We start from the raw sequence: 18,633 nt of genomic DNA on the forward strand, positions 1-18,633 counted from the left end.
GTTTTCTGTTTTGAAAGCCAGCCGCTAGCACGTAACTAACTGCAATGTAGAAACCTTTCGTAAAGTTTGTAGTCCCTGTATGAATTTTTTGAAAGCCACAAAATCGTTCTGGATACGAATAGTTTGAAAAATAGCTTGCGTGGATAAAGCCTGTTTGTTTATTGCCGGATGGAAAAACAATGAACCTTACCACCTTTTGTCTTCGTGTGATTGAGCACGTGAAACTTTTGACACAGATTAAAATAGTTTTCTTTGATGTTCTCCGCCTTATGTAAATGTCTGCCGTTTACACGACACACATTGTATTTGTGTGATCATTTATGGCGATCTAATTTGCAGTTGCCTGTTTGTTACGCGACTGACGTCGTCTTAACGCCTTTAAATATTCGAAATTGACAGAAATCAGTCATGCAAAATTATTGACGTCCCAAGTTACTGTTTTTTTTTTTCTCATTTTGACTGATTTTCCACTTGATCCTGCAAAAAACTTTGTTTGCCTTCTTTTCTGAGGCGTGCTAATGTGTGCTGTAAAATGTAATCATATTGAATAAATACGTAGTGTTTGTTTCTTAAAGAGCAGTCGGGCCGATTTCCATCATTGACGAACGAACTACCTAGACACGATTGTTTTCCGAGCTTATATCGATCATTCCTGCTCCACAGGCTTTCTGACAGGCGTCCACCCTACCCCCCCCCCCCCCCCGCCTCCCGTAGGGGAGAGAGTAAAGTCGCATTCAGTTTACTGAACCGAGTGTTTATGACAGGTATATATGATGATGATCACAATGGAGAATAATCGTCTTTGCTTTATTCTGTTCTGGAATGTGGGTATCACGGTCAAGTGCAATGAAAGAAAAACTGAAATCGTTCTAATTTGTTAGATTCATCAAAGTTGGAGGTCATTTACTTTTAGAACATCATGTCAACAATATCTACCCCTTTGCTTCATTCTCTAGCCTAACTGCTATCAAGCGTCCCGTATATTGAAACGGATAAAAACTTGGCGAAGAATGCCTGCTGAGACAGCGAATGAAAACGACAAAACTAATTGAAGAGAAGAAGTGGAATTTATTGTAAAGGTCAGCCATCAAATCAATCCCTTTACTTCCCGTTGGGTAGTCACTGTTAAAATTTTATGTGACTTACCAGCTCAGTTCATTTCATTTCTTCTCTCAAGATTAGTGTTTCGTAGCAACTGTAAAAGCAGTTAATTAAAAAGCGGAAGTGCCAGGAGGTATTTCGACTTTTTCTTTTTGCTTTAGGAATTAATCCAGAACTAGTAACACGCTAACCGCCGCATTACACATTCCAATAATTTATTTTAGTTTATACAATAAACAGAAGCATGTAATGTACATGAATTATCCGTCTGCAAGCATTTCTCTTAACCTTATTTACATCGTTGAAATGAATCAATAAATACAACAGTATCCATAGCCATCTGACAGTTTTGAATATAATATAACGAAAACCAAGTTTTAGTTTATTTCAAGACAAGTTGGAGAGAAATAAATAAATGAATATTAAAGCTCTTACTCAGAGTCATAGACCTTATGTACCAAAGGTAACAGGCGTGCTTACAAGCTGATAAAATTACGTAGTTGAAGAAAAAAGATCTAACTCTTACAGGCTTTGATTCTCTCATTGATGTCATAGGTTGTCTGAACAAAACGCGGTTTTACTCGCCCTTGTTTTCGCTAAGTTGAAATACAACCAACAGTCTATACAACTTTCGAAATCAAACGAAACCTCGTTATCCATAATAAGTCAACATTTTCTGTAGTTATTAATGTAACAACGGTAGAATTTTTTTCTTTCCTGAGACATCTGTTTCTTCCCTTGTCACCTTGACTCTTTCTGTTGAGAAAAAAATAAGATTGTGATGAATTCCGAATCAATGTTATGTTACAATTAGAAATGGTGACCCAATAAAATGTTACGATTACTAATTACAGTGCGAATACTCGAACCGGGACAGTTGGAACAAAGTTAACCAATCACAACGCTAATTGAGAACAAAGAATGGCGACCTTTTTTAGAAATGGACCAATAACGTCCAAGACCGCAAACAATAGATTTGCAACAAAATTTAAACAGTCAACAACGTTTGAAACAGTTGCGGACCTCTCAGGAAACTTGCCTTGTATTTGATTGGATAGTTTCGATCCTAAATTTTCACTGACTGCACCGAATTTTCAGTAGCGCTCGTAAAACCGTAATCAAAAGTTGGCTTTCACAGGCTGAAAAATTCTTCAAAAGAAATTTTCTGATAAAATTGTATTGCTCTTCGTTGGTGATAGCACAGTAAAGAATAACGAAGGACGCTTTTATTCACGACAAGCGCGAAGACGCGAAACGGGATGGAATTGTTTCAAAGGACGTCTCAAGTGCCTATTCCGTCGTATGTAGTGTCTTATGTCGCATGTGAGCAGAAAGTGAAAAGGAACGTTCTAGATTTAGATTTCATGTTTGAAAAGTCAGTTGTTTTCACTCTTCTAAGTTACATACTCGTGTTTGTTGTGATTATTTTTTGTTTCTGACGAAAGACAAGGCAAGAAAGATTTGGGATGCCGCCACAGCGACAACTGACCTTGCATATTTTATTAATGGCAATTTTGCTTTCGCCGCTTGAAATGAATTTTCTCCCATAAAAGTTTCATTGACTTTAGCCTGTCGTAATTTTATAAAACCACAGAAAGATTGAAGACTCAATGACGAAACGGAACAAACTCCTCTTTCACGAAAACCGTGAGTTTACAAAGTTGTAACAGTAGATAACCGACAGAAAATGAGTCTGTGAGCAAACAAGCGAAAACAACATAAATTCGACCTGATGTTTACATTTCACGTTGCCTCAAATCGTGTCAAAAAATGTAAAGTGGTAACTTGTGGACAGTTATACGGCATTGACCGACGATATAAGTATTCTGTTTTCGTGAATTTCAAAGTCATACGAAGGTGTAAAACGGCAATTTGTTAACATTGGCGAGGAAGTGACTCGCATCGATTTCAAGGCAACAGACAGAGCAAAGCTACTGAAAAGCTAGAGCGAAATGAAAATAATTACGGCGTGAATTTGATTTCACAGTCTTCATTTTATTTCCGGAGTGAAATTTTTCAAACACAGTGTGGAATATTCAATTCACAACTCCTGGCCGTGAAGAGAAAATTCACGGTTCGTAGTTTGATTTGTAAACTTTTCGCGAAGATGATATTGTAACATACATCTTGTATAACTTGTCTAACTTTATCTATCTACGATCTCTATCTACGACCTCTTGAAAATTAAGGATCGAAACTAACCAATCAAAAACAAGGCGAGTTTCCTGAGAGGTCCGCAACTATTTGCAACGTTGTTGAGTTTTCAAATTTTTCTGTAAATCTATTGTTTGCGTTCTTGAACGTCATTGGTCTGTTAACGAAAAAGGTCGACATCCTTTGTTCTCAATTAACGTTGTCATTGGTTAACTTTGTTCCAACTGTCCCGGTTCGAGTATTCGCACTGTAAAGGGCTTTAAGGCTGTATCTGTGAAAACTTCGTTCGAAAAAACAACAACTGGAAAACGCAAACGGTATAAACACCCAAGGGTAGATTTTGACTAGCCTCATTGTTAAAACTTTACGTTGTAACTATTCCTGCAGTTGTGACTCGATGTAGTGATTGGTTTATGTTACAAAGGTTAGATCATGGCTTCAATTTTTTTATGGTTTTGATCTTGCAGGTAACCAAAGCAGGATGGTTCTTGGAAACCAAATCTGGTCTGTTGGTTCTGATGAAATCATTTTAAGTAGTCTTGTCTACGTGGCGATAAAAGCTGAGACCAGACAGGAGCTGCTAAACCCATGAACAATGTGGGACTATGCAGATTTTTGGGATACAGGGTAAAAGGCTGAGCAAGTGTTTACAGACTGAGCCAGCATAAAGTGACTGCGAGTGTTGTTGCTACTCCTGGATGGAATGTCAGTTCATCTCTGGTAACCCACACCTTCAAGGATTGTCAAATTGCCCTTCACAATTGGGTAGGAAGAAAACGTGTGAGAATTAAATATGTTGCACAATAACACAAGACGAGGGCGTTGGCAAGCCTCAAACCCAGACCTCTCCACAGCTCAATGCAGTAATGTACCTGAGAACAGGCGCCACTTTCCTTATGTGTCTCATGCCAACCATCTGTTACTGCTCCGGGCTTCTGACTAAAGTCAAAAAGAGAATATTGGTTTGTGTCTTTCTTTAATTTAATAAACATCAGCCGATGTGAAAGTTCAAAGTAAACAGACGTGAGTTTTGATGGAACTGTGGACATATCATGTTGGTGGACTCAGGTAAAAAAAATCACACAAAGTGGTCAACATCATGTTAAGAGAAGAAAGGGAAGTATAACCTCCATATCTGTTTGTTACAGGGGCAAAGGTGGCAAGTGGCAAACACGTCACACCAACCAATGTCCTCTTATTGCAGTAGTTTCATCATAGTAACAAGACAGAAATTGTTCATTTCTAATAACTGAAATCATGAACTACGTTGGTGAGGCTCACCCAAAATGATGCACTGCCCCAAAGAGGCAAGGTTCAGGGCATGGTAAATCAGCATTGATAGGTTACTTGAGAAAATATGGAATCAACACTGTTACCATACATTGTTTGATACTCACAAGTAGTCTTGAAAAGGGGACATCATGTTGGTTGCGTCTAGTAAAAGATCAAAACAATTGGTGAGTATTTTTGTTTCAATGCTGGTTCGTTGCATTCACTGAAGACACATTGTGGTATTCATCGAAAGGCAAGCGTTTAAAAGTTAAGAGCACTAGGTGGACAGAAAAGGGTTCTTTGATGGAGCTCTCTACTACTACCTTTACTATTTAAAAAATCCAGCAAAGGTGATCTCATGTCATTCTTCAACAAATGTCATTTACCTGCAGTAGAAATCATACTAGTGGCAACAGATTGTATTTGACTGGGTAACCTACATGCGCCTACCTCATCAGCTGATGTCCGGACACGTGTCTCCTAATAGTTTCAGACGTTTCTCCCTGGAAAAAAGAAGGAATTATTCTTTTAAATAATTATATAACAATTTTGGTCTGGGTAAAACGTTGAAGGGAAGCGTTGTTATGGTAATGAAAGATAATAGATCAGCTATAACGAGAACATGGTAAAATATGGAATCAACACTGTTACCATGTAATCACTGTTTGATACTCACAAGTGCTCTTGAACAGGAATCATCATGATGGTTGTTCCTGACAAAACAGAAATTGGTGAGGAATTTTGATTCAATGCTATTTTGTGTCATTGAACGAAGACATTTGGTTTGTTGGGTACTGAGTGGACAGACATGAGTTTTGATGGAAGTCTTTACTTCCATCTTTAGAAAAAAAGGGAAATGAGCTAAACATATTCGATTATGAAAGCCACTAAACTGCACTGGAAATCAAACCAGCAACAAGAGATTGTATGTGACTGGATAACCAATATGCACCTACCTCACTTGCTGTTGTCTGAGTACGTGTCTCCTTATTGTTGCAGATGTTTCGTCCTAGGAACATAGCAGAATAGTGTTTTAATAATTATTGAAATTATTGCGTTGTTGGATCTGCTGTAATGAGGTTAGATGGTGAAATGTACAAGGAACATTATAACCACATAATCATTGTTAGATACTCACAAGTGTTCTCAATATTGAGTCATCATGGTTGTTCCTGGTAAAATATTAAACACGTTGGTTATGAAGAAGAAGAAAATGGGAAGTTGGATTTTCATATAAATGTCTTTTGAGTGTTGATGGTATTAAAGCATCCCCAAACTCTCTTGGGTGCTTCCTTATACACCCTTCAGGGTGTACAAAGGAGAAAGCGCGAGGAAACAAAGAAGAAAAGTGTTTACAAGTTGATGGTGGCTTGGCAGTCCAGTTATTGCATTGTTTTGTTCCTCAGATAAAGTCCAGTGAAACTACTGGTTGGCAGTCAATTCAAGACTTACATTCTAAAAGGAGAAATGTTAGTGAGGTCAACGTGTCTTTTGCAGAGGCCCATCTACTTTCCTTTGTTTTTGTTTTAATACCAACTTGTATAAAAAAAAGCTATTGAATCACAGTTTTTATTTTCTTTCCTATGGAGTTTCTTTTTAAAAGGGTCTGTCAGAATTTTCCTCTTATCTACACTTACCAAATCCATCATAGGTGAGCTCAAGCTATTCTTCAGCAAACGGCATCTTATTACATTAGAAATCAAACCAACGAGTAACTATATCTTCTATGTGCCTACCTTATCTGTGGTTCTCTTGTCACGTGTCCTCTTATTGTAGCTGCTTCGTCCTAGAAACAAAGAAGACAGCGTCCATTCTTAAGAATGAAAATGTCACGTTCCTTATGGTGAGGCACTCTCAAAACAAACTATTGCCTCGAAGAGTTTTGATTCAAGTAGTTACTTAGTTCAGCAGGTTGAGGTTTGTTGAAAATTTGGGAATCAACTGTCTAATACTCACACGTACTCGTGCCATGGGAACATGGTGGCGGTTCCTGGTAAAACATCAACAAAAAACGAATTAGTTTCATGTTGGTGAAAAATGATTAGGGAGAGGTGAAGGTTAGTCCTCGAACTGCAGTGGTATTTGCAATCCACCGAAAACGTGGTAACTGGTACCATGGTAACATGTTAACTATTGGTAAAGATATTTGGTAAAGATAACATGGAAAGGTTGGCCAGGCATATCTTATACAGTATGTCCTAGATATTGTAGGTAGGTAGCTTTAGCTTGTATTGTCCTTAGTTCTTTAGCTTTTCAAACACATATCACGAGCTTAGCATATATCTGATTTGGTAGGTTAGGAGACCACTCCCTGTGTATTTGACAGTAAATTAATTATCGTAACTGAAAAAAGCAAAAAAGTAAACCCTGTCACTCCAATGTCATCAATAATATGGACTCGAGCGAAATTCTGTGTTGCTATTTTCATTGGTTTTATTGTTAGTTAAAGTTTTAGTAACGTGGAATGTGGTACAACATGGAAGGTTTTTGTACTGGTACTAAAGGGTTATTCTTTCCTGCCATTGTATTGCTCTACAATTCATATCAATGACTAAGAAGGAGTTGTGTGGCTGTATGACCCATCTACATGTGCCTACCCCATGTGTTGTTGTGTTGATATGTGTCCCCTTATGGCACCTGCTTCCACCTAGGAACAAGACGGTTGATTAATCTTCAAATGGGTGAAATAGTGGCAACGCTTGCTCATGAGGAAAAAGAAGAAAGTATTAAACAAACATTTAGTAACGAGGTTAGATAAAAAAAGTTGAAGTCAACACTTCATTGCCACATAAAAACTGTTTAATACTCACAAGTACTTTTGACATGGTGACTTGGTCGTACCTGATAAAGCACAAAAAAAATTGTGAAACTTCATGTTGTCTTGTTATGATTAGGAAGTGACGTTTGGCCCTAGTTATGCCTATCGCTATTCCCTTCTCAAATGTTGATGCCATAAAAACATTGTCTAACTACTAACTTACCCCTTTTAACGTGTAATGTTTTCCTCTTTTCCCTATCTCTAACGATCTTTAGGAAATTGACTAATAAGGCTATTAAACATGTCTTCTCAGAGACAAAACGTTTGTCCTTCAGGTAAACTTATTATAACTTATTATAAAGAAGGCATGTCCCTACATATGTGCAAATTTTAAAAACCCTTTAGACTTTTCTTTAACCTTTTAGGTTAAAGGGAAATCAAACACCAAAAAACCAAAATATACCTATTAACACAAGCACACTGCAACGATGTAATGTACAAAAACCAAAGCTGCCATGTCTACTTTGCACCAAAAAGTGCTCTATAAATTTCACAACAAATTCAACCAAAAGTTGCATTTACCTCAACTGCTGTTCATTTACCAAGTGCTGTCTTATTGCAGCTCGTTCAGCCTAAAGTGAAACGGATATCATTAATCCTTGATATCAATGTCAATAGCAAATTAAGTGGGAATGAAAAATAGATGTACACGTTTATTATGACTTGTTGCCTTTGCGCATTTTCCACTGAGCGGTACATGTTCGACAAAAGCTGAAAGGTCTCATCTTTGATTTGTTTGGAAGCACGTTTGTTACTGAAAGGGATATTTTGCTTTTTCAACGTGGCTCTGGATACGAATTGTACTAACCTGAATTGGTAAAAAAGCATTTGGCATCGCTTCCATTTTGAACAAGAAACCACAAGTATTCGTTCTTCAAAGTTGTAGACAAGAAGTCTGTAAATGAGTTCAATAGAAGAGCGAAAAGTAAGAACTAAGCGACCTTTTAGGAAGTACTTGGACAAAAACAAGCCAAATGTTATTCCTTTAAATTTTCGGCGCTGTGTGCACCTGCAAGGAATCATGGTACCTGGTCACGTGTTCCATAAGGCCATTTGTAATCGATACAGCTTCGGTCGAAGTTGGACGGCGGTATGCCGAAGACGAAGATGGAAATCTCAGTGATGATAAACCAAATCGTGGATCGTTTAGAAACATTACTTTAGGTACTTGTTTCGTGTTTTCAAACTTCTTTGAAAAATCATCTTGGGCATTCTGTGAGGACGTCAGAGTGGTCTGACTTCTGTTGTTTGTGTCAGTAGAATTGGTTGCCAAGATCACTTGATTGGCAACTGATACTTCTCTCATTCCCTTGAGACTGGCTAGACTTTTTCTCTCCAGATCCATCTTTTTTCTTGACTGTTGAATAAAAAAGGTCTTTCGTCCCATTACGATGGGTGACGTGTCGCAAAGCATGGAATCGACAAATGTTCTTCACTACTGATCAAACAGTTGTAATCATCACAACAGGATACTTCACTATGATAGTGATTCAGGAATTTGAACCGGCTTGGTCATATGACGAGTCATTGTTTTCAGAAGCACCCTTAAGGTCACACGGAAATAGTAACAAAGATTAACTTGCAGAAGGCCAGAAAAGAATGCTGAAACGAAGCACTAACCAATCAAAGGAAGGCTAGTTGATCTCAAAACATAATGCTATAATGGTTTTTAAGAATCTATTTCAATGTGTTAGGGCGGAGTTGGAAGACGCATCCGCAACTGAACAATCTATGTTGTGCATGTTACGCGTTTTAATGCATGGACGTTATTTTTGTGGACCTTTCTTGGCGCGTTTTAAGTTTTGTTTCACCTTGGCTATTTCAATGAACCGAAGCCGCCGAATTAATGATATAACTAAAACAAAGTACTGGTTAAAGACAAACAGCAGGACACGCATGCTGACGATGGCCACCTAGACAATTGTATTAACTTTAATAACCCCTGACTGCGGAAAACATTCCTGTGGTTTCAAGTTATTAAGTGAGGCATTGAATCGTGACCCGCTTTCAGTTTTGACATTGATTAAGTATACTTAGGAATAAGTTTGAATTCTCATTATCTATAAACCACGGCTTTGTGACTGCATGCTCTAGTGCATGTCATGTCTTCAGCTAAGACAATATTTTAATATTGATTTATTGTATAAATATGGTACTCGTTAATAATGATAACGTCAAACTCGTAAATCGGTAAACGTATGCTGTTCTAAGGAATATGAAAAAAGAAATGTTGAGAGCGGTTACACTAAGATAGACAACGCCATAAGATGTTAAAATGCGATGCACTACAGTGATTAGAACTTGGATTTGGCGAACTTTACATGAGACACTGGCTGCAAGTCAACGCTCCTTTGTTATGTCTTCTTTGACAGCCATGCATTGAAAAAGTTTTTTGTCTCGTCGCAGACCCCACTCTTGATTGATTAAAAAGGGTAGAGTGGAGGTCACATATTCTAAATCAGTTTAAAATGGTGTGATAGTTTTCATGAACAGTGACGTGGGGGAGAGGATACATGTCAAGAAATGCGCAATGTAGAAATGTCACGAAAACTACTCTTGTTTAAATTGGTAAGCATAATTAAGTTGTGTATGCCGCCATAGCTAATGAATAGAAACGAATGCCTTTGCAGGAATACTGAATAGGTATAAAAAAAATTATGACTGATTTTATTACGGGGCATTCTGTGGCGGAAGGACAAGAGATAATAAACGAACGGAAAAGGAGCAAGAGCAAAATCAGAACCGGTCAGCCAAATATGCCTTATGCGCATGCGCCAATGTAAAATATTGTACATTTTAATACCTAATGTTCATCAAAACCTAGCTCTAATGTTAAACAAGAAACTTCAAGCAGTTTGTAACCGTGCGGTTAATGTTTGACCACCTCTTTCAGTTCTTTGGCTAGAAAGGCACGGCAGTAAAAAATCTTTAGAAAAGAATTCACTTGAGAAACCACAAGTCTTGTTTGCGGAGTGTGCGTGACATGAATTTCCTTCACCCCGTCATCATCACATGCCTGGCCGGATAAATTCCTGCTTACGCATGCAAATATTTATTTTGTTCCGAATGTTCAATAAAAAAAACCCAAACCAGTTCATGAATGGCATTAAGAAGAAGTCCATTTCACGCCAAAACAAAGAGTAGACTAAGTCCATCGCGTTGTATTTCTTCGTTTAGTGTCGTCCGACGAGCTTTTGCAAGTATAAATAGAGCAAACCTGACTGCGTAATCAAGCAGGTAATTCCCCTGGCGTGTATCCCGTGCCTTGACACATTCTTGCTGAGCTTGAAATTTTCGTTTTCACTCCCAAAATAAACTCAAAACAAAAATTAGAATATCCAGAAAACAAGGTGTTGTTTTGCAATATTCAACACGTTCCTGGTAAATTGTACGACTTTTACTCGCCCCGAGTCAAACGCCTCTGAATAACACAAAAATTAATATTTCACACAAACAGAGCGGAGAGTATTCGTAAATATTTTTAAAATAGGTGAATAATTATTTATAGCTACAGGCAAGCGATCGCGTGGCATGGTTCTGACGTAGTGGTAGTTTTAAATAGCTGGGCATGTCCAAGCGGTCAGGAAGCGGTCTTTGGTTTCGCTATGTGATTATTCAGTCCTTTCTTCTGGTAAAACACTCGAATGACAGAAAAAATATACATTTGACTTTAAATAGAGAGAAAAGTGTCCATGTTAGACGAGTGATCGCTAGTCACATCAAATCTTGCGTGACCGTGACCATGGAGCCGGCTGGGCCGCGTGGGTCTGGAACGATTTACCAACAAAACGACAAAACGCCGGCCAGATTATGAACCGGCTTCGCACGGTTAATAAGAGCTTTTCTGGCAAAGTTCCAGTTACCCGGTTAGAAAGCGTGTTAAAATGATATGCTGTTATGTCAATTATTTTCATCGTATTGACCGTTTTCAGCGTTTTCATCAAAAACGTTGTTTCAAAAAATACCCACCTTTTGTTCGAAAAATTGCGTTTTGTGAGGTTTGGCTGGTGATTTTGTTTAAAGGCAACAAACCCCACAATCATGCAATTGTAGGTCACGTTACAAATCCGGCTAAAGATATAGTGCCAAACAAGACTGCAAGGCTGATTATACTACGTGAAAAGTAGACTTTACGAGACACCATCACGACTAGAACCGATACAGCAGGATTGTATGCGGTCCCTTGCAGTTTTAGTCTTACTTTTAAAGATATAATGGACTAATTTCAATCTACCGGGCTAGTAAAAGTGTTTCAACCTTGCAAGATAAGAGGAATGCACGAGTGAGACTCCATGGCGTAAAAACTCGTTTGAGGACTCTCCTAGGTCCTTGTTCTCAATTGCTCGCAAACGCTTTTTTTCACCACTGTCAGCGACATTAACAAAAAAGCTTTTTAAAGTGAAGATAGTTGGTGCCCTTTACGCGCTTTGGTTATGCATCCATAAATCCTGGTACAAACAATTATTGTCAGTTGCCGAGGGAAGCGGGGTGTCTTGAGGATTTTTAAGTTTCGACAGGGAGGTCTGACAACTGAGATTCGGCTTAAGTGGGGGGGGGGGGGGGGATGGAAATTGCATTTAATGAACGACGGGTCCCTGGGCAATTTGATATTGGGTTTTAACTATCCGATGTTATCCGGACAAGGCTAAAGGTAAACGACAACAGTAACACATACCGTAGAATTCCGGTTATAAGCCCTGGGCTTATACAACTTCGTAAGGGTTTTTGGGTGGGCTTATAAGTGGAGGGGCTTATATTCGGGAGGGCTTATAAGCGGAAGGAAAAAAACGTTTCGAAACGAGCCTCGGGAGTGTTGAACGAAATACGTTTTTAAGTTAAAAACACACAAAAAGCAACATTTAGCCCTGTTCAGTACTGTCATCCGGAAGAGGGGGGCTTATATCCGGGGGGGGGGGGCTTATAACCGGATGTATTTTTTTGTTTCCAGGTTGATGGGCCTATAACCGGGAGGGTTTATAAGCGGGGGGGCTTATAACCGGAATTTTACGGTAGTTGACTCGGACTGCCATCAATACAAGCATGAAAATGATTCAAACAAAAAATAATAGTTACTGGGAGCATTGGGATATGCGCTGAGATGTCCTCGGACTGCTGTGGTATTTGCAATCTACTAAAAACGTGGTTACTGGTACTATGGTAACATGATAACTATTGGTAAAGATATTTGGTAAAGATAACATGGAAAGGTTGGCCAGGCATATCATATACAGTATGTCCTAGATATTGTAGGTAGGTAGCTTTAGCTTGTATTGTCCTTAGTTCTTTAGCTTTTCAAACACATATCATGAGCTCAGCATATATCTGACTTGGTAGGTAAGGAGACCACTCCCTGTGTATTTGACAGTAAATTAATTATCTTAACTGAGAAAAACAAAAAGTAAACCCTGTCACTCCAATGTCATAAATAATATGGACTCGAGCGAAATTCTGTGTTGCTATTTTCATTGGTATTATTGTTGCTGAAAGTTTTAGGAAAGGGTTAGGGTTATTCTTTCCTGCCATTTTTATTACTCTACAATTCTTATCAATGACCAAGAAGGAGTTGTGTGGCTGTATGACCCATCTAAATGTGCCTACCCCATGTGCTAATAGTTAATAGTGGAAGAAGGAAGAAAGGACGTCCACTGGAGACTTGGAGGAGGACGATCGAGGCAGAAATGAAAACAGCAGGGAAGACGTGGAAAGAACTTGAGAAGGCAGCCATGGAAAGGGCGCAATGGAAATCTCTGGTCTCAGCCTTATGTGCGTCCTAGGCGCGAAGAGGATTATGTATGTATGTGTAAGTACAATTCGTATACATAAAGCCTACAGTTGCCAGCCACAAAATCATATACTGCCAAAGTTTACAAGTCATTTTATTATATGGGATTTACTACTTTTTGCGATATGTCATACTGTAAATATTTTTCACAATTTTACATTATGAAGTCCGGTTGCATTAACTACACTAGCAACGACCAAACCAATACTGTACGTACATTACTGACTACGTTACAACATTTTAAAACGCACCATGTTTGCATATGTGGCAGATGCTAATTTTACGAACAAAAAGCAAATGTTACTTTTTAATTCCAGAGAAATCAAAGTCAAGAGCTTTTTCGCTTCGTTTTTGATACGTACGAAAATTCGGCTGCCGTGTTTGCTGTAAAACTTATTTTATACATTCGTCAAAACGAAGGCGGTTCCGTGTAAGGTAGATTTTTCGGTAAATTCACAAGAAGATGAATTTAAAAAATGAAACGAAAGTCTTAAGGACGTTTTTATGCAACTTTAGGTTTTCGATAATAAATGAATCACGTCATTCGATTCGAGGCCCATGAGTGAGTGCCCCAAAAAAGGCAGTAATGTTTCTAACAAACAATGCATGAATCAAGGGTTATAGCTAAACATCACCTGCCCGGCTTTATATCTTTAGCTTTCAGTAAGCAGATATTTTTTACAAATTTCTATACAACCGTTCAAAACTCCACCATCTTTTAGAATTTCATTTAAAAGAAGATGAAATGTTTTGCATGCCTTAACAGTTTCGTGAGCAATACTTTGCTGAATTTCTCTCACTTGTTCCATGACAGTTGTTTCAGGGACGATTTGACATGAGTCCCTTCCCTTAATCATTTCATCATAAAATGTAAGTGATAACTTTATGAATTCTTCATCCATTGAATGGCTTTTGATGTCCTCTCTAACAAAACAAGTAAAACTTTCCCTGTCCATACTATTCTCGCGACGCTTCCCGTTTTTGGCAAACCATAGCTTGCAGAAACATCTTGCTAAAAGTGACTTGTGAACACGTAAACGGAGAAGCGGGATTTTGCAGAAAATAAGCTTTACCACATTTCCCAACTGGACACAGACATCTCTAACACAAGCTAATACCTTTACTTTATGCTTTTTGGAAATAGAAATGAGTGCCTCAAAACACCTAATAAGTCTGACTTCGTCCTGCGAAGTCGAAGATAAATCTTTTTCGGCAAGATTCATAACTTCACTTAATTCACTGCCAAGGGGAGAATCGAATATCTTTGTGAAAAGCTCTCTCATGGAAACGACAGCTTCTTGTATTACATAACCCAAATGAGCGATCTTTAGAAAAGTTTGTTCCTGTACTAAACGATCAACAACGCTATCCATTTTCTTGATCTCATAAGCAAAAACATCTACGTATTTTGACCACAATGAACGAATAATGGTCAAATCTGAAATACTCAGAGAGGACTGGAAAAATAAAATTTCCGACAAAAACTGATCCAAAATTTCAAGTAAAGAAAGAGTGCAATCTATAATTGACGTTATTTGCTGAAGTTTCATTGCACTTCCTTCGTTTTTCCTCTGTTCGTCAGCAATGACATCTTTATAAAGCTGACATAGAGAGTACATCACTTCGTTAGTTTTCCCATCTGTAATCAATTTGTTTATGACTTTTGAGCCATTAAAGTCGCAAACAGACTCTTGGAACATCGTTGACTTCAAGAACTGTTGAAGCCGCTTGATCTAGTTTGACTGGGTCTTCATGCACCATAAGATTGCTTTCAGGCATGATGAAATGAGGCAGGTGACGTTTCTTCAAACACTCGACCAGGCGATCCATCACTGACAGTAAGCACTGCGTGGAGTTGTCTTCTCTCCAGAAATCATTGTCCCTTTTTTCGCATTCCCAATAGATTTTTTAGATGATACGTAGAGATCACATCATGATCACTTAGATAGGCTTTCTTTATTACCTTGAGCAGAACGAAGATGTGTCGCTGCACTGGAGACAGGCTTTGGCCAAGTTTATTTTCGGCCAGCGAAAAGGATATTCGCCACTCACTTTCGTCCATAGTTGTTTTGTCTCGTTCTTGGCTTTGTTTGGAGGTTACTGTCACTGGGTTTGCAAGGTATTCCTCTCTCTCAACTGGCTCACAGGTACGTTTGCCCCTGCCGACAGGAGCCAAATGGCAACCGGAATCAAAAATGTCCTGAACAAGTGCAGGTGCAGGCCAACCACTTTTACGCGGACGAGTCAGCCAATCCATGGCGGATTCAGGCCATGCGTTTGGGTATTCGAACACAACCGTCATATCCAATGACATTAAACTTTCATCTTGAATGAAAAATTTACATGCGGGACCATGGATTCCCTCATGTATGCCGCACTCCATGTCTTTCAGCGGCGATAACATTGTTCTAAACAATTTTGTGACAGCTGTAGGAGTCAGAAGAAAAGGCTGATGAAGATAAACAGAGTCACTAAAAGTTCCATTCAGTTTCTTCCACTTCTCTGTAAGCCGTAAGAAGACGTATCTTGGGTCATTTCCTCTTCTGACAATATCGAAAATTGGTATTTTTTCATCTGTGATTGTAACAAAGGCTTCTTCGACTGGCATTAAGTCCAGATCAGCGCTCAATATTTCAAAATTTTTTCCTTCAAAATTGTTATCGCTTTCATGTAGAAGACTGCGAGGGATACACAGCCCCTCAGCATAACTCCCAGTCATGTGCTCACGTGACCACAGTTGATCTGGATCCAGCTGCTTTGCTTCGTTCATTCCTTGCCACCAGAACATTTCACCAATCAGATATTCCACTGGCAGAAATAAGTTGAGTAATGTAGAGAATGCATGTGGTTGTAACCAAACGTAAGTTTTGTCATCAAAATCTGGTGGAGGTGGCTATGGGAGAAAAAAAAAATAGGAAAAATCAAATCTCGTACATATACCGTCGACTGTGTAAAGTATCTGCATAATAGGTTTAAAATCATACATTTAAAATTAATACTCGACTTCGATGAGCTGAAGGAATCAAACTTTATTAATTCCATGTAGCACGACCACCACGCAAGGGCATACAAAGTATACATGCAAATTATGCCGTAAACTTTGATTAGCGAGCAAGAACGCTTATATTCGGGACGGGAAAAGTGTACTATGTTTTGTACCTTGCTCTCTTATAACTCAAACCGTGAACTTGGTAAAAACCTAACAAACTGTTTGTAAACAACTGGTAAAAACCTAACAAACTGTTTGTAAACAAGTCAAAGCTATAAAAACACAATTTTCTCAACACAAACCTAAACTGAACTCGGTACACTGAACAAAAATATTATAGAAAAATAATATAAAAGATGTGCGCACACAGAAAAAGGCATTTATCGGAAAAGGGGGTAATTATTAAAAAAAAACGGGTCAAATGGGTGGAGGGCGAAAGAAGGTGCTCAATCGGTACCATTGTCGTTCTTACAGCTGTTAACTGGTTCGTTTTATTCGAGTTATGTTGTATCTGAACTCAAAGGCATATTAACTATACGAAACCAAGATATACCAGATGTGCGTCAAATGTAAAAAAGACGAACTTAATTACCTTTAGGCATCGATCGAGTTTTGACCTCAAATCTACTATTGAGACCAGGACTTCTTTGAACATCTTCAGTCGCTCGCAGTCAGAACACGTCTCCTTTGGCAAAACAAAAAACTTCTCTTCTGAATCTGGTGACCAAAAATAAGGCCTAGGTTTAGAGAGTACAAGAAAACTCCTTGTTCGTAATCATTACGATTTACTCAACTTAACATAGCTATAATTGTTTTTGAATACAAATTAACTTGACAATAGATAGCCATTCTTCGGCAACGAACACGTTAGATACCGTCTCGTTGAAAGCTCTTGTAAGTATCATAGACTTCCAGATCCTCCCTGTTATATCAGAAATAGCGCCAGCACTCGGCAATTGTTCATGCCGGCTTCTCGAAAGCGGGGCTTTCCTGCTTGGCAATCAATTATTTGTTTGTTTGTTCGTGTTTTTTTTTTCCTGAGTAGTGTAGCCTCCTAGGCAGTCGTTCTTTCGGCTCGCAAAGAGCCCAAAGAACGTCTGCGCAGAAGGCTAGGCTATCTCACTGATTTTCGTTCATTTTAAAGAATTAATTGTTAAATCAGGGCATACCTAGAGTGTCAACAGATGGCCCAAGCATCACATTCGCATATATTAAAACAAAATGGTACCCTTTAATAATATTAGTTTTTATGGGTTTTAAAACCCATACAAACTCTAATATTATTAAAAGTCGCTATTTTATTTGATATGCAAATGTTATGCTTGGGCCATCTGTGGAGTGTCAAGTTAATCGTTTGCTAGTTAACAAGTTTAAATGCTGTACCTTCGACTGGAAGAACTTTATATTCAAAACCACAGGCGAGAAGGAATTCAGTAGCTCCTTTGATGGGCGCCACACGCTCCTAAGTGAACACACAAAAATACAAGAAAGTTAGCAAATTAAAACTGACGATTTAAATGAGAAGGGAAGTATGACACCACAATTTGCTCATTACCACGGTCTTTTCCGAACAGAGACTAGTAATTGAGCCAATACGATCACTCGCCAAGGGTTATCCATCTTATGACTTACTTGAATAATTGCCATGACCCTATATGGGTATTGGGCCGGGGTCCATCTCATAACAAGTCTAAATAAGCCAACCCATTTTCAATGGCCTTATGTCCCGTCGTGAACTTCGCATTGATGTTTAAATGTCTGATGAATTACTTTTTCGCCATAATGTGACATCACAATATCCTCGAAGACGTGATAGCCTCAAATATTTCATGAAAACTTAAACTTACAGTTGCCACTATCGTTAGTGTTGATGATGTGTTGGGTGATGTTGTTCTTGTTTAAGCTTTGCTCTTCCACTGTGCACTGAGGCTCGGGAAAACTTTCAACTCTAGAGCAGCTTTCCTGAGACTAAATCCTTAACTTCTTGAATAAACATTTAATATCCAAATTTTGACCTTCTTAACTCGAGTACGGCTTATCTGTAAGTTCTTTTTGCGGTTATCTGGTAGAAGTGAAAACTGTTCTCCCTCGTGGATCACAGACCGAGACATGAAAAATGCCAAAAAAAAAATTTTGCTCCTTGTGTTGTTTTCACTGGACGGAGAGAGGGAGAGTTGTCAATCGATAATCAACTCGACATCTTACCTGAAAAATTTTATTGCTTTGTTTTATTTTTTGATACCTTTCCTCTTCAGGGTTCTTGCTGATGTTGTCAAGGTATCTGTAACGTAAAGAAAGACAAATTTCGAAAACTTGAAAAATTGTCACATCTTTTTCAAAAACTGAAATGCAGCAAGTTCTTAAAAGTCAACTAAAACATTTTGCGGTGAAATTTCCACACACTCAAGAGCTTCAAGTGAAAAAAAAAACTGCAATCTTACGAGCTGTCACACGCACACACGACTTCACCCTGAGTTTCCATTTAATTCTCCAGTGAAATTTTAATGCTATTGTAAA

At 38.5% G+C, this 18,633-nt stretch overlaps 4 protein-coding genes and 1 long non-coding RNA gene across 8 annotated transcripts in view; 2 read left to right on the forward strand and 3 right to left on the reverse strand.

Annotated features, from left to right (window-relative positions):
* LOC144649487 (uncharacterized) overlaps positions 1-6,049 on the forward strand; it is a 30,681-nt gene extending 24,632 nt beyond the window's left edge. The window contains exon 4 of the long non-coding RNA XR_013569908.1: positions 3,723-6,049. This is a non-coding gene — a long non-coding RNA (uncharacterized LOC144649487). The remainder of the gene's footprint in view (positions 1-3,722) is intronic.
* Positions 1-18,633, reverse strand: part of LOC144649483 (uncharacterized) — a 137,595-nt gene that overhangs the window by 109,083 nt on the left and 9,879 nt on the right. Inside the window, exon 6 of one of the 2 annotated variants that reach the window (XM_078508976.1) lies at positions 17,777-18,397. The exons of the other annotated variant lie outside the window; for it this stretch is intronic. The gene's annotated coding sequence lies outside the window, so the exon portion shown is untranslated. Of the gene's footprint in view, positions 1-17,776; positions 18,398-18,633 lie in introns of those variants that run through there. 2 annotated transcript variants of the gene reach the window in all.
* The window catches only part of LOC144649479 (cyclic GMP-AMP synthase-like receptor 2), a 113,772-nt gene that overhangs the window by 41,568 nt on the left and 53,571 nt on the right, over positions 1-18,633 (forward strand). The window lies entirely within an intron of this gene.
* Positions 1,300-10,882, reverse strand: LOC144649484 (uncharacterized). Of its 3 annotated transcripts, none has more exons than XM_078508980.1 (14): positions 8,374-10,882; positions 8,154-8,250; positions 7,868-7,917; positions 7,338-7,368; positions 7,125-7,174; positions 6,484-6,517; positions 6,264-6,313; positions 5,666-5,699; positions 5,484-5,536; positions 5,204-5,240; positions 4,978-5,030; positions 4,653-4,689; positions 4,128-4,194; positions 1,300-1,857 (listed from the first exon to the last, which is right to left on the reverse strand). In XM_078508980.1, the coding sequence occupies exons 2-13, from the start codon at positions 8,187-8,189 to the stop codon at positions 4,159-4,161; spliced, it is 501 nt and encodes a 166-aa protein (XP_078365106.1). In that variant the 5' UTR covers positions 8,190-8,250; positions 8,374-10,882; the 3' UTR covers positions 1,300-1,857; positions 4,128-4,158. The 3 variants fall into 3 exon arrangements, with proteins under 3 accessions (XP_078365106.1, XP_078365105.1, XP_078365104.1); XM_078508979.1 differs by having other exon boundaries at positions 8,154-8,240; positions 8,374-9,921; XM_078508978.1 differs by lacking the exons at positions 7,868-7,917; positions 8,154-8,250; positions 8,374-10,882 and having other exon boundaries at positions 7,338-7,857.
* LOC144651387 (uncharacterized) lies at positions 14,839-18,598 on the reverse strand. Its single transcript, XM_078511318.1, has 5 exons — positions 18,558-18,598; positions 18,322-18,397; positions 17,500-17,578; positions 16,709-16,833; positions 14,839-16,020 (listed from the first exon to the last, which is right to left on the reverse strand). The coding sequence occupies exons 1-5, from the start codon at positions 18,596-18,598 to the stop codon at positions 15,001-15,003; spliced, it is 1,341 nt and encodes a 446-aa protein (XP_078367444.1). The 3' UTR covers positions 14,839-15,000.

Source organism: Oculina patagonica, chromosome 4 (genome assembly GCF_052425735.1).
Source record: "Oculina patagonica isolate OP01 chromosome 4, crgOcupat, whole genome shotgun sequence".
Lineage (NCBI taxonomy): Eukaryota > Metazoa > Cnidaria > Anthozoa > Scleractinia > Oculinidae > Oculina > Oculina patagonica.